General features: G+C 41.7%; 1 protein-coding gene across 3 annotated transcripts in view; it reads left to right on the top strand.

The window, feature by feature from the left end:
- The window catches only part of INTS6 (integrator complex subunit 6), a 76,116-nt gene extending 63,640 nt beyond the window's left edge, over positions 1-12,476 (top strand). For all 3 annotated transcript variants that reach the window (XM_037057580.1, XM_037057581.1, XM_037057583.1), the window contains 7 exons: positions 556-771; positions 2,820-2,946; positions 3,866-4,008; positions 4,209-4,440; positions 6,095-6,466; positions 7,369-7,462; positions 9,310-12,476. In XM_037057580.1, coding sequence (XP_036913475.1) covers positions 556-771; positions 2,820-2,946; positions 3,866-4,008; positions 4,209-4,440; positions 6,095-6,466; positions 7,369-7,462; positions 9,310-9,403 — 1,278 coding nt within the window. In that variant the 3' untranslated portion in view covers positions 9,404-12,476. The remainder of the gene's footprint in view (positions 1-555; positions 772-2,819; positions 2,947-3,865; positions 4,009-4,208; positions 4,441-6,094; positions 6,467-7,368; positions 7,463-9,309) is intronic.
- The last annotated feature ends 3,567 nt before the right edge of the window (positions 12,477-16,043 follow it).

Below are 16,043 nucleotides of genomic sequence, written 5' to 3'. Positions count from 1 at the left end.
AAATACAGTTTAACCTACTGCCATGTTACTAAAGTTGTGTAAGATGCATCATTTTTCCGAGGCTTCTGCCATATATACCTAACTGCTCATTGGAATGCAGGTGGGAAGAGTCAAAATATTTGCTATCTGCTTTCCAGTGAAAACCTACATCATTATTTGCCATATCTATGAACATTTATTTATATGCTAATGTCTTTAAGTAAATATTGATGAGAGGATTTTTCTAATTTTCTATCAGCTCTGAATTAGAAGTGCATATTTTCATTTAGGGTGTCTTTACATTTCATGGTTTAAGTGTAGTGGGTATTTACAATTGGAGTTTGTATTTATTTGCCCTGCTCCAAAAGGTTAGAATTATAATAATTAAAAAGCATAAGACATTGTTCAAACTATGTTTAATTTACCAAGTACTTGACATAAAGTAGGGCACTCGATTTTAATTTCTTAGATACTTTTAAACTATATAAATATTTAACTTACAGAGGACCAAAACTCCAGAATTTAAGTTATCGATTTAGATTACATCAAGACAATTCTTGTTTGTTTTTACTTTAGGCCAAAATAGAATCTGATCGAGTCATTGGATCTGTAGGCAAGAAAGTAGTGCAGGAAACTGGAATTAAAGTCCGAAACCGATCTCACGGCTCATCAATGGCCTATAGGAAAGATTTTCAGCAGCTGCTCCAGGGAATTTCGGAGGATGTCCCGCACAGACTGCTGGACCTGAACATGAAGGAGTACACTGGCTTCCAGGTGGCTTTGCTCAATAAGGTAATAGCTACATGGATCTAGTAGGCTCTGGTTGTCTTCTGTTACAGTGTTGAGTAGAGATCCGATTTTTTGTTAACCGGAACGCAGTTTGTCCAGACTCTCAGAAGTACTTGTATACCTCTGCAGAATAATGAGCATTATCTCACACTATCATTGAATCGTTGAATTTTAGGATTAAAACAGACATTGTCCATGGTGAGTGAATGAATGGATGTATAAGAAAATGGATAATAAGAAAACCAACCCATTTACTTTGTCAGTGAATAAGCAGAGGCGTAGAGATCGTTTAAAGTCATGTGGCTACTGGTGGCGTCACTGCAGTCTGACGCCTTCGACCTTGGGTGCACAATGCAGTCCTGGAACGCTTTGTGAATACTCTTTGTGAATCTGTTATTAAACACATCTTTACCCCAGAAGCCTTTTTGTAAAACCGACAAACTGATTCTGAAATTTATATGGAAGTGTGAGGTACTAGGATAGCTAGAGGAATTTTGGGAAAGAATATAATTGGGCAGTTTGCACTGTAGTGATAAACACTTCCTGGTGTCGGCACAGGGATGGACGTATAGGTCAGTGGAACAGAATGCAGTCTAGAAGTGGACCCTCACACGAATAGTCGATTACTCTTTAACAAGGGTGCCAACATAATTCGGAGGGTATGAATACAGTCTTTTCTACAAGTAGTGGATGTCCATATTCAAAGTAAGGATCTTGACCCTTACCTAACATTACTTGAAGTGATCATGGTCTTAAATGTAAGGACTAAAACTGTAAGCTAAAAAAAACTGGAGAAAGTCATCATGACCTTGGGTCATGGATCATTGAAGAGTTCTAAAATACAAAACAGAAAGCACTTGATAAATCGAACTTGATTAAAATTAAGATTTTTTAATTCAAAAGAAACTTTAGAAAGTGAATAGGAAGTCATAAGACTGGGAGGGAAGCATATATTGAATAAAGAACTTAATATCAAAATACATAAAGAACTTATACAGAACTTAATACTCAGCTCAATAACACAGAGACAAATGCCCCCATTTTAAAAAATGGGCAAATATTTGAACAGATACTTCATCAAATAAGATAGCCAAACTTGAACAAGCACAGGAAGAGATGGTCAACCTTATTAGCCACTAAGGAAATGGAAATTAAAACCATAACGAGATCCCACTTTACAGCCACTGGAATGGCTAAAATTTAAAAGACTGAAAAATAAAGTGTTGGTGAGGATGGAGAGTAGCTGGAACTCTCACATTGCTGATGGAAAATAGTTGGCAGTTTAAGAAGGTAAGTACATACTTGCTATATAACCAGCAATTGTATGTATCTACCCAAGAGAAATTAAAATATATGTAATAACAGCATTATCATAGCCCCCCCAAACTGAAAACAATCCAGTGTTTATCAAAGATAGATAGATAAAAGGTATGGTATGTCCATACAATGGAATACTACTTTATACAATAAAGAGGAATAGACTACTGTTACATGAACAACGTAGATGAATCTCAGAAACATCGTGCTAAGTGAAAGAAGCCCAATAGACAATATTAGATATTGCAATATCTAATTAAAAAATGGAAGAGACAAGAAAGAGGTAAGTCGTTGCCTGGGGCTGGTACCAGGGACTGACTACAAATGAGCATGAGGAACTAACTCTCTGGGGTGCTGGAAGAATTCTAGAACTGGGTTGTGGTGATTTTCACAGCTGTGAATTGACGCTCATTGAACTGCATAGTTGGATAGGCAGGTTTATGCTATGTAAATTACATATCAAAGCTTTAAAAATACCCTTGAAAGTCTTTAAAATTTGGATGTTTATTTCTTTTAGCTGGAATATATAATAAAATCTTGAGTTAGATATATGAGCTTGAGATTATTTGGTTGCGTTCACTACTAATATTTTATCTTTTGGTTCCCAAAATAGCACACTAAGATTACATCATAACTCTATTCTGTTTTTAAGCTGAATTAGTTAACTTAGTTAACTTCTGCAGGCTAGAGAGTTTAGTTTCCTGATTCTGTTTGTCTTTGAATGTTTTCAATAGGACTTAAAGCCACAGACATTCAGAAATGCGTATGACATACCACGACGGAACCTTTTGGATCACTTAACAAGAATGAGATTTAATCTTATGAAGAGCACCCGCAGGTTCCTTAAAGGACAGGATGAAGGTTAGATCGTGGTTTTCGTATTGATATTTCTTTTGTAAATCTTTTCTTTGTATTGAAACATAGTAGTAATACTGTAACTCTTAGAGAATTATTACAGTGTTGCAATCTCGTTGTAAACTCGAACAGATGAAGTAGGAAGTCATCCCTGAGTCTATATTTCCTTCCACCATCACTGTTGCTCCAGATTCCGTTCCCCAGAGTAACAACCTTTAACAGCTTAGTTTTCTTCCTCGGTGTTTCATCCATTCACACACGCAGTTATTTTCTTATGATATGCTGATATCTGATGGTTTAACTCTGGGTGGCCAATAGCTGTCGTACGTAGTCTGACGTTTCCTTCAGTCATCTCCATGGCACCTACTACAGGTCCAGTCATATGAGAATTTAACCCTTTGCTCTCGCTGATGTAAGCATTCCAACTATACCAGTATATAAAAAGGGTTATGTATGTGATTTCTCTTCTCTGTAAATTCTGCTATAATTAAATTTTGTGTATTTGGAGTAGAGTAGAAGAAACCTTCCTTTTCATGGTAAGATTACACATATTGCTTTAGAGTATGTGGTAGGGGAAGACTGCCTAGAATAACACCAAGTAGCTTTCATATATAAGAAGATAAGTGTCACCCTGGCTGCTGTGGCTCAGTGGATTGAGCACTGGCCTACAAACCGGAAGGTCACTTGGTTTGATTCCCAGTCAGGGCACACGCCTGGGTTGTGAGCCAGGTCCCCAGTAGGGGGTGTGCGAGAGGCGATCACACATTGTTGTTTCTCTCTCTCTCCCTCTCTCTCTTTCTCCCTCCCTTCCCCGCTCTCTAAAAATAAAAGAAATAAAATCTTTTTTAAAAATCATAAAAAAGATATGTGATAACGGTAACAGGTGGTGGTTAACTTTTGTTGTTGCTCTGTTTTGTTTGAAAAGATCAAGTGCACAGTGTTCCTATAGCACAAATGGGGAACTACCAGGAATACCTCAAGCAAGTACCTTCTCCACTAAGAGAACTGGATCCTGATCAGCCTCGAAGGTTGCATACATTTGGCAACCCCTTTAAGCTGGATAAAAAGGTAAATTTGAAATGTTCCACTGTGTAATTCGTTTGTGTAGTGCTGTGGATTTAAAAGCTCCTAACTTAACTAAAGTAAGCTAAAGCTATTTTCCCGGTGAGTGTCAGCATAGTTAAACATAGTTGCTTTAGTGGGAATTGGAATTAGTTGTGCCAATAAAAGCTGTATGTAAATCCAGGACATTTTATATTTTGTTACAGGGTATGATGATAGATGAAGCAGATGAATTTGTGGCTGGACCTCAAAATAAACATAAACGACCTGGAGAACCAAATATGCAAGGGATCCCCAAAAGGCGCCGCTGCATGTCCCCACTGCTGAGAGGCAGACAGCAGAACCCCGTCGTGAACAATCACATCGGAGGGAAAGGACCACCTGTACCTACGACTCAGGCACAGCCAGACCTCATTAAACCCCTTCCTCTTCATAAAAGTAAGAGTTGGGGGGTTTTGTAATGCCCAAAGAGCAGCAGGAGAAGATAGGTTTATTAAAATAGGCATGTAATATTGTTTTTGTGTGTCTTTTTAATGAATGCTTGTAGAACATTTTCTATGTTCATTATGCTTTATTAGCGATCACCCAGGCATGTTGCCCTGACTGGGAATCGAACCGCGATTCTCTGGTTTGCAGGCCCGCGCTCAATGCACTGAGCTACACCAGCCAGGGCTAGGGCTGCACTATTAGTCGGCACTAGGCACAAGGGGTGGCTGTGACAGGGGCAGGACTTGTACTGTCTCTTACAGCGGGTGAGGAAGGCGAGCCCTTGGACGCTTTCTTAGAAGTGGGGTGAGCTCTACAGAAGGGAGGTCAGGTGTGTTGTGGGCGTGTTGGGTGAGGGCTCAGCGTGGTCTGTGGGGTCAAGGCACTTGACGAGGAAGTTGTTCAAAGCAGCACTTGAAGGATGAATGAGAAGGTTCTCATTGGTTGAGTTGAAGTGGAGCTTTGGGTGAGCATTTCTTGTAAGCTGTCTGCTGATGCTAACTGGTCTGGTCCACACACCACGCTCTAAGTAATAAGGACCTGGAATGGTGTCCTGAGGGACATGGGGGAAGAAGAAGTCTGTGAACTAGGTTTTGGAGACACCGTGACCACCCAGATGTGCCTGGAGACCGCAATGATAGTGGTGAGGAGAGCGAAGCGACTCAGGTGGGCCTCGGGAGAGTGGGGGTTTGTCCAGGAGTGCGTGGAAGTGGGATCTGAGGTGGCACTGGGAGGCGAAGGTCAGTGAGTCCACATTCACGGAGAATGTTGGAGAGAGCGGCTTCTGTTTCAGGTCTGAAGGGGAGAGCGGTGTCTCTGCAGGAAGGCAGTTTCGGTTAGAAAGGAGCTGTACGAGACAGTAAAGCTTGCATGTCACGGAACAGACGTGAGGAGGGAGTCGGGTTTGAGGGGTTTTGTGGGGTTGAGTGCATTTTGGACAGTAAGTGAGGGAAGTGGAGATGAATCCAGCTGTTGTCCTACAAGTGTGGTGAGCAGTCGGGGAACTCAGAATTCAGCTGCTTCCTGGGGTGGGGAGCAAGTTTAATAATCTCACGTGAAGTGGCCAGGTGACAGGCTTTAAGTCCTGTTGCCTAGTGAGCTGACGTGGGCGCCGGCTCATTCCAAATTAGCAGGTGGATGAGCGAAAGTAAGAAGAGGGCATGCCCGACAGTCTGTTCCCTGGAGAAGAGGGGACATTTTACACTTTCTGCCTCTGCTTTTGCCTGTAAGTGACCACAGAGGTATAAGGCAATGGAGGGCTGGAATGAGCCAGGGCTGGGGAAAGGGTAACCACGGTGATCTCCCTAAACCATTGAAGCCCCACTCATTCAGTAAAATTGCCGTAGAATAAAACAGAGAAGTAAGAGTTGAATTTGTCTTTTTTCCTCCCTAAGGACAGAAATTGTATAGGTTTTGTAAATACTGTGAATGTTTCCCATTGAATCTGCTATATCTTCAGAAAGCTTAAGAATCGTATCACATTATTTGGTCATTTGTATCCGTCAAGGCAATCACTTGTGGTTTTCTGCAGTAATATTTCTTTGAAGTTTTCATTACTCTGCTTTGAAATTGTCTCATGGTTTTTTCTTCTGATCTCTGTTTCTAGTTCCAGAAGTTAGTAATGATTCGACAGTAGATGATGTGGTTGAAAATCATGTTGCTGACCAACTCTCATCGGATGGTACACCAAATGCTATGGATACTGAGTTTGCAGCATCTTCCCCAGCCAGTTTACTGGAACGACCAACCAATCACACAGAGGCTCTCGGTCATGATCACTTAGGATCTAACGACCTCGCTGTCGGTGGATTTTTAGAAAATCATGAGGAGCCAAGAAATAAAGTACAGTGTCCCGAAGAGAATATTCCAGCATCCTCACTCAGCAGAGGAAAGAAACTAGTGCATTGCAGAAGCCATGAAGAAGTCAACACTGAACTCAAAGCACAAATAATGAAAGAGATTCGAAAGCCAGGAAGAAGTATGTATAATTAGACATAAACCCAAGATTTCATTTCTGTGTGTGTTAAAAAAAAAAGTCAGATTAACTAAAAGCATGCGAATCTAGATCAGTCTTGCACGGTACATAAGCCACGTGAGATCTGCCTCTTTATCCAGCTGACAGGCGCCGACAAATCTCTGCTATATCCAAAGGGCTGTGGTCATGGGACCCATAGTCTTGAGTATTCGTCTAGTCAGCACCTGGAGTTTGAAGGTAGCAGCCTAGCACCGTGTTTAAGATTTAAGCTATGACAGTGACCAGGGATGTGTTTGGGTCGAAAAACTGAAGTAGGGGAAAGCTGCCAATGATGCGCACGCAGAGAACTCCATGGGATAAATCCCAGGACCGCTGGCGTCCGCGCTGGAGGCGGAAGGGGAGTACGGCCAGGAAGGGGCTCAGACTCGGTCCTTGCGGGTCGGGCTCTCGTGGTGCTCGGGGGCGGGGGGGGGGGGGCGCGTTTTTGAAACCGGAGACCGCAGTAGCGCTCTTCATCCAATCTGTTTCTTCCATGTGCCCCCACCGTTGCCCCTATTCTGCCATGTTAGCTGCAGTTGAGAATCTGAATTACAAGGATAGATTTTTGTGAAGGCCGCTTGCTTCTTGCTTTTTAGTGGCACTCCCAAAACGCTGTTAAGTCACCCTTCTAAGCTCCGATACCTAAATGGGAACTTTTACCAAAAAAAGCTGTGTTTGACAAGTTATTTTATCTTGTTGGTATTTGACGAAATATATGTATTAGAAAGTCTTCATTGAGCAGGGAAAACTTTATGTAGGATATTTTTCTTTTGTCTTAATATGTCTTGTAAACTGCAGTAGAAAAAATGTTAAATAAGAATGCAAAGGAAAGCCACTTAATGTTCCTTTTTGCCTCTCATTTTAAGAGTACGAAAGAATCTTCACTTTGCTGAAGCATGTGCAAGGCAGTTTACAGACGAGACTAATCTTTTTACAAAATGTCATCAAAGAAGCAGCAAGGTAAATAGTCTGAACATCATGGTCAGTATGTAGCAGTGTCTGTTGTGTTACGTGTGTGTGTGTGTGGCACATGGCGCTTCTCCGTGTTGCAGTTTATTGAAAGAAATTCTTGGGAAATCAAACCTTTTCTTCCTGCACATTGTACGTACTTGCATACTTCTCTGTTTCCTATTCTGGCTTTTGGTGTCTTTATATTTTATAGTCTGTAATTTTTCTTCTTTTATATTTGGACTACTGTGAGTATTAATGAGTGATTAGTAATAATTTTGGAAGGCATATTTTATTTTATTTATTTTTTAAGGTTTTATTTACTTACTTTTTAGAGAGAGGGGAAGGGAAGGAGAAAGAGGGAGAGAAAGGTCAATGTGTGAGAGATACATAGATCAGTTGCCTCTCACATGCCCCCAGCTGGGGACCCGGCCTACAAGCCAGGCACGTGCCCTGAGAGTCGAACTGGTGACCTGCAAGGCAGCAGTTGAATGTGGTTCCTTTGTATGTGGGAAGACACGTAACTAAGAGGACGGAGTTGGACAGATGGGCCTTACTCTGATGGCTTCAGTCGCCCAGGATTATGTGCTCCAGTGCAAGGGAAGTGGGTCAGGATTATAAACGGTAGCTCCATGGTGTGCCTAACTGGGCAGTTCCATGAGTTTAGTGAATACAGAAATTATTTTTTATTTTTTCTTTAAGATTTTTGGTATTTTGAGAAAACCTAGGGCTTATCTTATCCGACCTTCCAAACATACCCTTCTTTAGTCCCCCAGTTTCTTCCCTGCTACACTTACAGCTTGTTTTAGATGGGGCAGTTAATTCTCTGTGGGGCGGGGGGTGGGCGCTGGAGCTTAGGCTACTTGGGAGGAGGTGATAACTTTCCATATTACTTGTTCTGTGTATGTAACATACTCTGCTCTTAGTGTGACATTCTGTCAGCTCAAACGTCTTCATGGATTTCGTTACATTCCTGGTGCCTGCGGTCTGCTTCTGGCATCTTTCAAAGCAACAGCTTTCGACTGGGGTGAGACATGCAGCCCCTGCCTCTGTAGTCAGACACTGCCCTCGTTTCCCTTAGATTGTCAAATAAGAGAATGACAACAGCCAACTCAAACAATAGCTGTCTGCTGTGAGTGAATAAAAATTAACACTTATTTTCTTGTCAGATGGCCAAAAACTATTTTTTAACGTGCCACAGAATTTTAACAGTTGGTTTATGTGCGCCATCAACTAAAAAGGTTAACAGTCACTGTTTTAGTGTGTGTGTAATGTGGTGGTTCCAAGCAAAGGGGAAGTGGGCATAGATTGAGCGGTGTTTGGGGGTATTCTGAAAAGCACCAGCAGTGTTAGTCCTTATGTAGATGAATGCAATCTTAGTGTACTATATTAACAGGAAGGAATTTTAAGTTGCAACTTGAACTTGAGCTGTTGGCCGTGTTCTATACTGAAGATGTCTTATCCTTGATTTGCCAGCTTTCAGGTTGTAAAAGGAGAACAGCCTGGCTCTTCAGCGCCACTCCCATCCCGTCTAACATTTTAGGGGAACTGGACTCGTGCCTTGTTCACGTTCCTTTCAAAGGGCATAAGAAGCAGCAATCGGAGCTTCTGATTTTGCTGGAATGTTAGTAATCCTTGTGCACGTTAGGTGGTTTTCCGTTTTTTTTTTTGTTTGTTTGTGAAAGGAGTAACCCCTTTCTTCCAGCAGATTTTACGTCGCATACAGTTGTTGAATTTTAGTTTTCATTGCACTTTGAAAAGTCTTGCCAAGGCAGTTTTCTTTTAACAAAAACATTATCCTGATACATAACTTCATCTGTTAACAAGAAATTGAGAGTGCTATTATTTTTTTTACACAGGTTTAAAAAAAGAATGCTAATAGAACAACTGGAGAACTTCCTGGATGAAATTCATCGAAGAGCCAATCAGATCAACCATATTAATAGCAATTAAAAGAAAACAGAATGTGGCCACTTATTTCACTATATCTTCTCCAAATACAAAGTAAATACAAGACTGTTGTGATTTTGCATTCATTTTTTGACATGCATTGTTGGCTGTTTGAGATACTAAGAGCAAGCCTGCAGATCCTTTTCTCATCATTTTACAGTGACCTTTTCTTCATTTTTGTTTATTTTTGTAATGTGAAAAGTATCACTCTAAAAAAATTTTTATTTAACAAACTAAAAATATTCCTCCAAATCTCTTGCTTGTCATTGACTCTTGCGTGTCAATTTCCCTCAGGTTCTATTTTCTTAAACCAACCTTTAAAATTGTCACCTCTGTTAAGGTTGAACTTTGCCAAAAAAAAAAATAAAGAAGAAGTTACTTTGTAATTTTTGGGGAAAAAAGCACATACATTAAAACTAGGTAATGTTTTGTATATACAGTTATTTTGGATATATTATTGTAAGTTGTACAAATGTATTTTGAAGAATATTTAAGAAAAGCACTTTTGTTATTCCATCAATAAATGCTCTATTTTACTCTTGTGTGGTTTAGGAAATAGTCACATTTAAAGTAATCATTTAAAACCATCTGAAGATAATGGAATTTTAAACGCTTTGCTTTCTAGCATTGGACAAATGCACCACTGGAAGTTCCTGTGTGTTAACCCTGACTGTAATTACATGGTACCTGGCCTGCGTTGTCTTTTTACTCTATGTTCTTAGTTTTGTTGGTCACACGACGCCCTCCTGTTTCTGCCTGGCAACGGAAACAGTGTCTGCAGCGGCTAGGCGGTACTTAAGGCAGACGCCTTTGGACATTATTTGGTTTCTTTCCTTTTCTTCAACCCCTGTTCTTCTCTCGCTAGGGTTGTGGGTGGCCCTAACTTAGGGAGTCGTAGGTTTGGGGCACATCACCTGTCCTAATCTGAAACGTCTAGCCTTTAGCAGTTTGGTGTTATGCTTCCAGAAGTCCCATAACAAATTTGGGGGGCTCCAGAGGGGTCTCTTGGTTCTGCTCTGCTGTTCTCACCCTTAAGCTCTCCAAGATGACTTTGCTCGTTTGCATTACCCCCCGACTGCCCGGGACAAGGGGAAACTGGCACTGTTTTCTGTCTACCTTCAGTAGAATGGCTTCGTGTGCCCTTACTGAGGGCGCGACCCTGGGACCCGACTCACTCACCACTCATGCTCTCACTGCCGTGCCTTGTAGTGCTTGGGGTAGCCAGTAGGGAAAAGGGTTAAAATGGATTTAGATTATGTGGGTGAAATTAATTTATAAAGATGTAGTAAATTTGAAGTATTTTTAGGTCCATACCATTTAAAATGACATATACCCTTTTTACACGTTAGCAGAACACTTTAAATTTCAAGGAAATTTAACTTTTTATGAAGAAAGTCGTAGATGACAGTGGAGAGAGAGCACGGTTGAGCTGTGTTCTTTTTAGTCTAGGGCTTTGGAAGCTCCCCCAGCACTGCAGACAGAGCCCGTCGAGAAAGACAGGTGTGTGTAACGTCATGTGGTATTTTCATACGCAGTACTTTAAGCCTTTTTTATCTCTACCAAACACCTGTAAGTGAAGCAGGATATCATTTAATAGATGGAATTGTTAAGGTAGGTAGTTACCTACAGTCGTATTGCTGAATTCAGCAAGAGCTGCACAAAACCCGGAGTGTCTCGTCCGGTCTTAAGTTATACACGTACTTAGATTCTGAGATTAATGGAAGGGCTTACATACAAGTCATTCAAAGTTCATGCTTAAGAATTAGGAAAAGAATTTAATTTGGTCTGTTCTGATACTTGAGTGGCCTTCCTGACCAAAATCTTCCGTTTTGAAGGTTGCTCCAGAGGTGGTAATCCTTAAGGCCCTTGACCTTTAATCCATTTTGGGGACAAGCCCTAGAGGGGCTTGGGAAGAAGCAGTTTGTTCAGTCTCCTCTTGTCCCCAATCTCTGCCACCATGCTCTGCACCCTCATCCTGAAACCTAGTCGCAAGGTTGGAAACCCATTGAAACTCAAGCTTAATATTCCATCTCTGTTGAGAAGCTGAGCATAGTAGTTCAATTAGTACAATACTGTAGAATTCTTGTAAGCAAAGGAGAAGGGAAGGGTATTTGAGGAAAATGACCAGGTCTTTCAGGCCCTTTCGATCACTGGGTGACTAGGCTGGACAAATGGTGTTTTCCAACAGTTAAGCCTTGAGATTAAGATAGTTTTCTTTAACGGCTTCATGGGTCCCATTTGTCAATTGATTGAGTCATTATTTGCCTTTATTAGTAAGATTGATTGACTCAGTGTACTGAAGGCTGAGACGCATTCTTATCTCTTCAATACCGGTCACCAGAAGAGTGCCCACTTCACTCTGTGTGATGTGCCCTGGGAGGGCAAGCACCTCCCAGAAACGTAAACCAACTCACAGGGGCTCTGTTTAGGTGGGCGGCGGGTGGTGGCACTGGCTTTGGGTTAGCCTTGACTTTCATTCTCTGTTTACTGAGGCAGCTCTGCAAATGCCTGTCATTGAAATAGTGGTGTCTCCTTCACTGCTGAAGAGATTGTATAGTCATTTTTATGCAGTTGGGTTCCAAAAAAGAAATTGTTCTCTCTTAACTACCATCGACCTTCATTGGCTATCAGCTTTTGACAATGACCTTGCTGTTCTAATGTAGTGCTGTCTCTGCAGGGAGTAGAAGCTGTCATTTTTTCATCTTTTGTTTTTGACATGTATTCTTTCTAAGGGCTCTCTGACTGTTCTGAGTGATATGTGACATTTTCATCGAATATATATGGGGTTGGGACAATTACTAGCAGGACATTCTGTTGATGGACCTTTTCTCCCCAAATAATCCCAAAATAGATTATTTCTTAGTGAATGGTCATTTTCATCCTTTTTTGTCACAAAAGTGTTCCTTTGATTTCTAGCACAAGTTACAGATACTGCAAATGATTCTCAGATAAAATGATGTTGACAGTATTTCCGTAAAAATTTGTGTAAAGCCTATGCGTAATTTTCATTATTCTAACTTTGGACTTTTTTTCTCTCCATAAATAAAAATAATGCCTGATGTTTAGTTAAAGTAGATCCACTTTTGCTTGATTTTATTAGTCTTGTTCCATCCTATTTCTTTTTTAACACATTGTTGAAACTTGCCAACAACTCTTTACTGAGAATCTCTTTTCCTTCCTGGGCTGATGAATAATTATCAGAGGGGGAGGGGGAACATTAAGAGGAATATTTGAAATACTTTGTTCAATGTTGATGCTAAAGGACTTCTGCTTCTCCTTTTGGTGTGCTAAGGATTTGCTGGTACCATACCATTGGGGGGGAATTAAGATGAGGTGGTAGAGTGGGAATTCAAATGAACAAGCGCTTGATTTTTGTGTAATTTCAGCAAGTTTGAGAGAGATCAGCAGAAAGACTATAGAAATGCAGGTGCGTTCACCAGACAGGGTTGCTGAGAGTTGGAGAACTTCTCCGATACTCTGTTGGCCCAAAGGAGCTATCTTTTACCCTACCGTGACATAGCTCGGCAGCAACTGGCAAAAGTCAAGATTTATCACTTATGTTACTTTTCATGACTTTTCTAAGTTTCCCCAGAAGTAGAAACCTGAATTCCAAAAGTGCACATCAACTGCAAATGAGCCAACGGAGAAGGGGAAACCCCACTGAGGATATTAGTGTCCCTTTTAGTTTTCAAATGTTCCCCTTCCCTGGGATGCACGGCCGGCCCCTGGGAGCTTCGGACGCCGCCTAGGGACCAGCCGGGGCAGTGCTGGTGTTGGGCCGCAGTGGGCGGGGAGCCTTTGTTGCGAGAGAGACCCTGAGAAATAACTTCATGTATCTGAGTTCTATTAAAAAACACCCCAGCAAAAAACAACAACAACAAAAAAATAACACCCCAGCAATACCTGTGTTATGTTCTCAGGGAAAGAAGGGACGGTCAATCTGCTTTAAAAACAAGAATCCGAGACCTTTTTAGCAACAACAGAGCTGCGGGAAAGGCAGATAGAAGAATCTAGACTCACTATTAAAATTGGACATGAAGTCTGTTGTACCCCCTCACTTTTGGTGAATAGAATCCTAATATTGCATTTAGTGTTAATGGAGTGAAATGGGGAATTAAAAAGGTACACTTAGTAAAACTTGTGTCTTATTTTTTGAGTGTTCCATGGAATATTTTACTGAAGGTAGTTTTCAGAATCCCCCTACTCCTTGCTTAGGGGGTTGGCAGTATAAGCCCTTTCCAAAATGGATGTCTCTTTTCTCCCATCATTTTTTCAGAAACTTGGCTCTCTGTTAACATTCGTCTGTTACTGCTCTACCAAGCCTGGACTTGGGGTTTGCAGGGGAAGTTTTAGAAGTGGGAAGGTCGAATTGGCTAAATCTAACAAAGGTAGACACGGCAGCGGTGGACTGCGCGTGCTCCCCTTAGGAGCACACCTGTGGCTGCAGATGCCCTGTGCCTTCCTCAGACACCTGGTCTTGACTTTGCACATGGCTCCAGAAACAGAGAAGCCATCTGGGCCCTAGGAAATAAACACGTGAATTGCTTACTGCATGTTTGATGCATTAGGTTTAGGGATTTGAGTACGTTTTTAAAGAACGTGCTGTACTTTGTCACATTCTTACGTTGCTTGCTGTATCACTAGAGAGAGCTTATTGGAAAATTCTCAAGGTGCAATATTGTAGTTAAACTTCCCAAACCTCCAATTTAATAAATTATCTAAAAACCCCAAATTAATGTTCAGAGCTGTGCTCCATTTTCCAATAGTTATTTTCAAAAGTAATTTCTAGCCCAGATTGACATCTTTTCATTAGGTCACATTTCTAAACCGTGGTAGTGGAAGAATGCATTGAAAGTGCAGATTCTGGGGCCCAGGAATGTGCATTTTCAGTGAGCTTCTGAAATGCTTTCCCTTGAGTGCTGCTTGCGACTGCACTTCAAGGGCCACTTGTAAAGGGCTGGGTGTCAGGTTTGTGCCATAGGCTTTCGAAGGCATAGCTCAGTGTGTCAAAGACGTGTCTGACACTGCAGCACTGCATTCTGTGTGCCGAGGTACATCTGGCTGTGCAAGGGGCTTGCTTCCTGGGCTAGAAGTCTGCAAAGAAAATGAGAGGTCAGGGCTCTGGCAGTTGTGTGCTCACGGTTTCAAAGGTAAGCCCAGCAAATAGGAATGTGGTTGGTGAGTGAGGGGAGTTACCGGATTGTTGTAATTTTACCATGAATCATCTTGAAACAACTCCGCAACTCCATCAATTCCTTGACACAATAGAGAGTGAAAGCTAAGAATCTTTAGAACTAGGGAAACCTTGAGAAATTACTCAGTCCAGTCCTTTCGTTCTAGAGTGAGTTGTCATCCTCTGTGGTCACACACTCATTAAGAGTTGGGCACACACCTTCACACAAACAGTCGTCTTCCAGGAGGTGTTCTAGTCTACTCCAACAGGCTGCTGGAGAGGCCCCTGTGGTGAGAGTCTTACTCATGCTGATATAGGTGTATTTTAAGACGTTTCTTTGTTCATCTGAGGCTCGACTGAAGTCATTTTGCATTTCTGTGCACGTACCAGGAGATGGCATATGAATGGCATGAGAATGAAACCAGCCCACAGTACAGAATCTGCAGCCTTTCATCCACCATATAAACCAGGTGCACACAGGGAATGTGAGTTGGCTGAACTCTGTAAGGAGTGGTTATTTTCTAGCATCGGTGAAGGGGACCAGAGATGGGGCCAGAGAAAGGAAAAATCAGCGGAAACATTCACCAGGCCTCACTTGCGCTAAAACCAGTGGAGAATCTGATCATTTGAGCAGCTGGTCTCTTTCTGCAGTATCTTTTGTACCTCTGGGTAAAAAAGGGTTCTTTGGTGGTCATGAGGTTTTACTAGTAATCTGTGGCTTCGTTGCTGTCTAGTACAGTGTCTGAACATTTTAAATAAATGTTAATTAAATGAGTGGAGATTTATTAGGAAACCCTGGTAAAGGGTTTCATAATAAAATTATAATTACTATAGTAAATAATTTAGTAAACACAGTAAACAGTGAACTATAGGAAAAGTATTGTGTTAGAATCCAGGCGCCTTGGCACAATGCGAGAAATGGGACCGACTGGTATGAGTGAGTCTTCGGTTAGGTGGGCCCAGCTATTCCCATTCATTGAGACTAGCTCTTCTCCGCCACACTGTAGGGGGCGGTCCAGTCGTCGACAGTGAATACTTACTTACACAGCTGTAAGCCCAGACTCAGGCTCCAGTGTCTGCATCTCTTAAATTCTATCTCCGGTAAGAGTTAACATTTCAGAAGAAGAACATTTATGCTCTGAGGAAGAATTCAGGAGTCATCTGTAGGTGTGTGTTTTCCTTCTTCCTCGACCTTGTGTGACGGATGTCTCTGTGCTTTTGTTCAGCAGCTGTTGAAATGGCACGCAGCTAAGGAAAGCAGCCCAGTGGAGGTCAAGCACAGAGGGATTCTCCCGGCTTTGGGCGCCTCCTCTCCTGCAGTGGTAGCAGCTTCTTGGTACCACTGAGGTCATGCAACCTACTTTCCCCAAATTTGCCCCCAAGATTTTTTACAGGTGCTACTCTGTAAAAGGGTTCCCTGGTTTATTAAAAATGGGAAGTGCGAGTTAGGTCCTTTTGTGCGTTTGCTTT

The sequence above is a fragment of the Sturnira hondurensis genome, unplaced genomic scaffold (assembly GCF_014824575.4).
Source record: "Sturnira hondurensis isolate 20B ecotype Veracruz unplaced genomic scaffold, ASM1482457v3 Scaffold0009719, whole genome shotgun sequence".
NCBI lineage: Eukaryota > Metazoa > Chordata > Mammalia > Chiroptera > Phyllostomidae > Sturnira > Sturnira hondurensis.
Note: the sequence above shows the minus strand (reverse complement) of the source record. Positions and strands in the feature narration are given on the sequence as shown.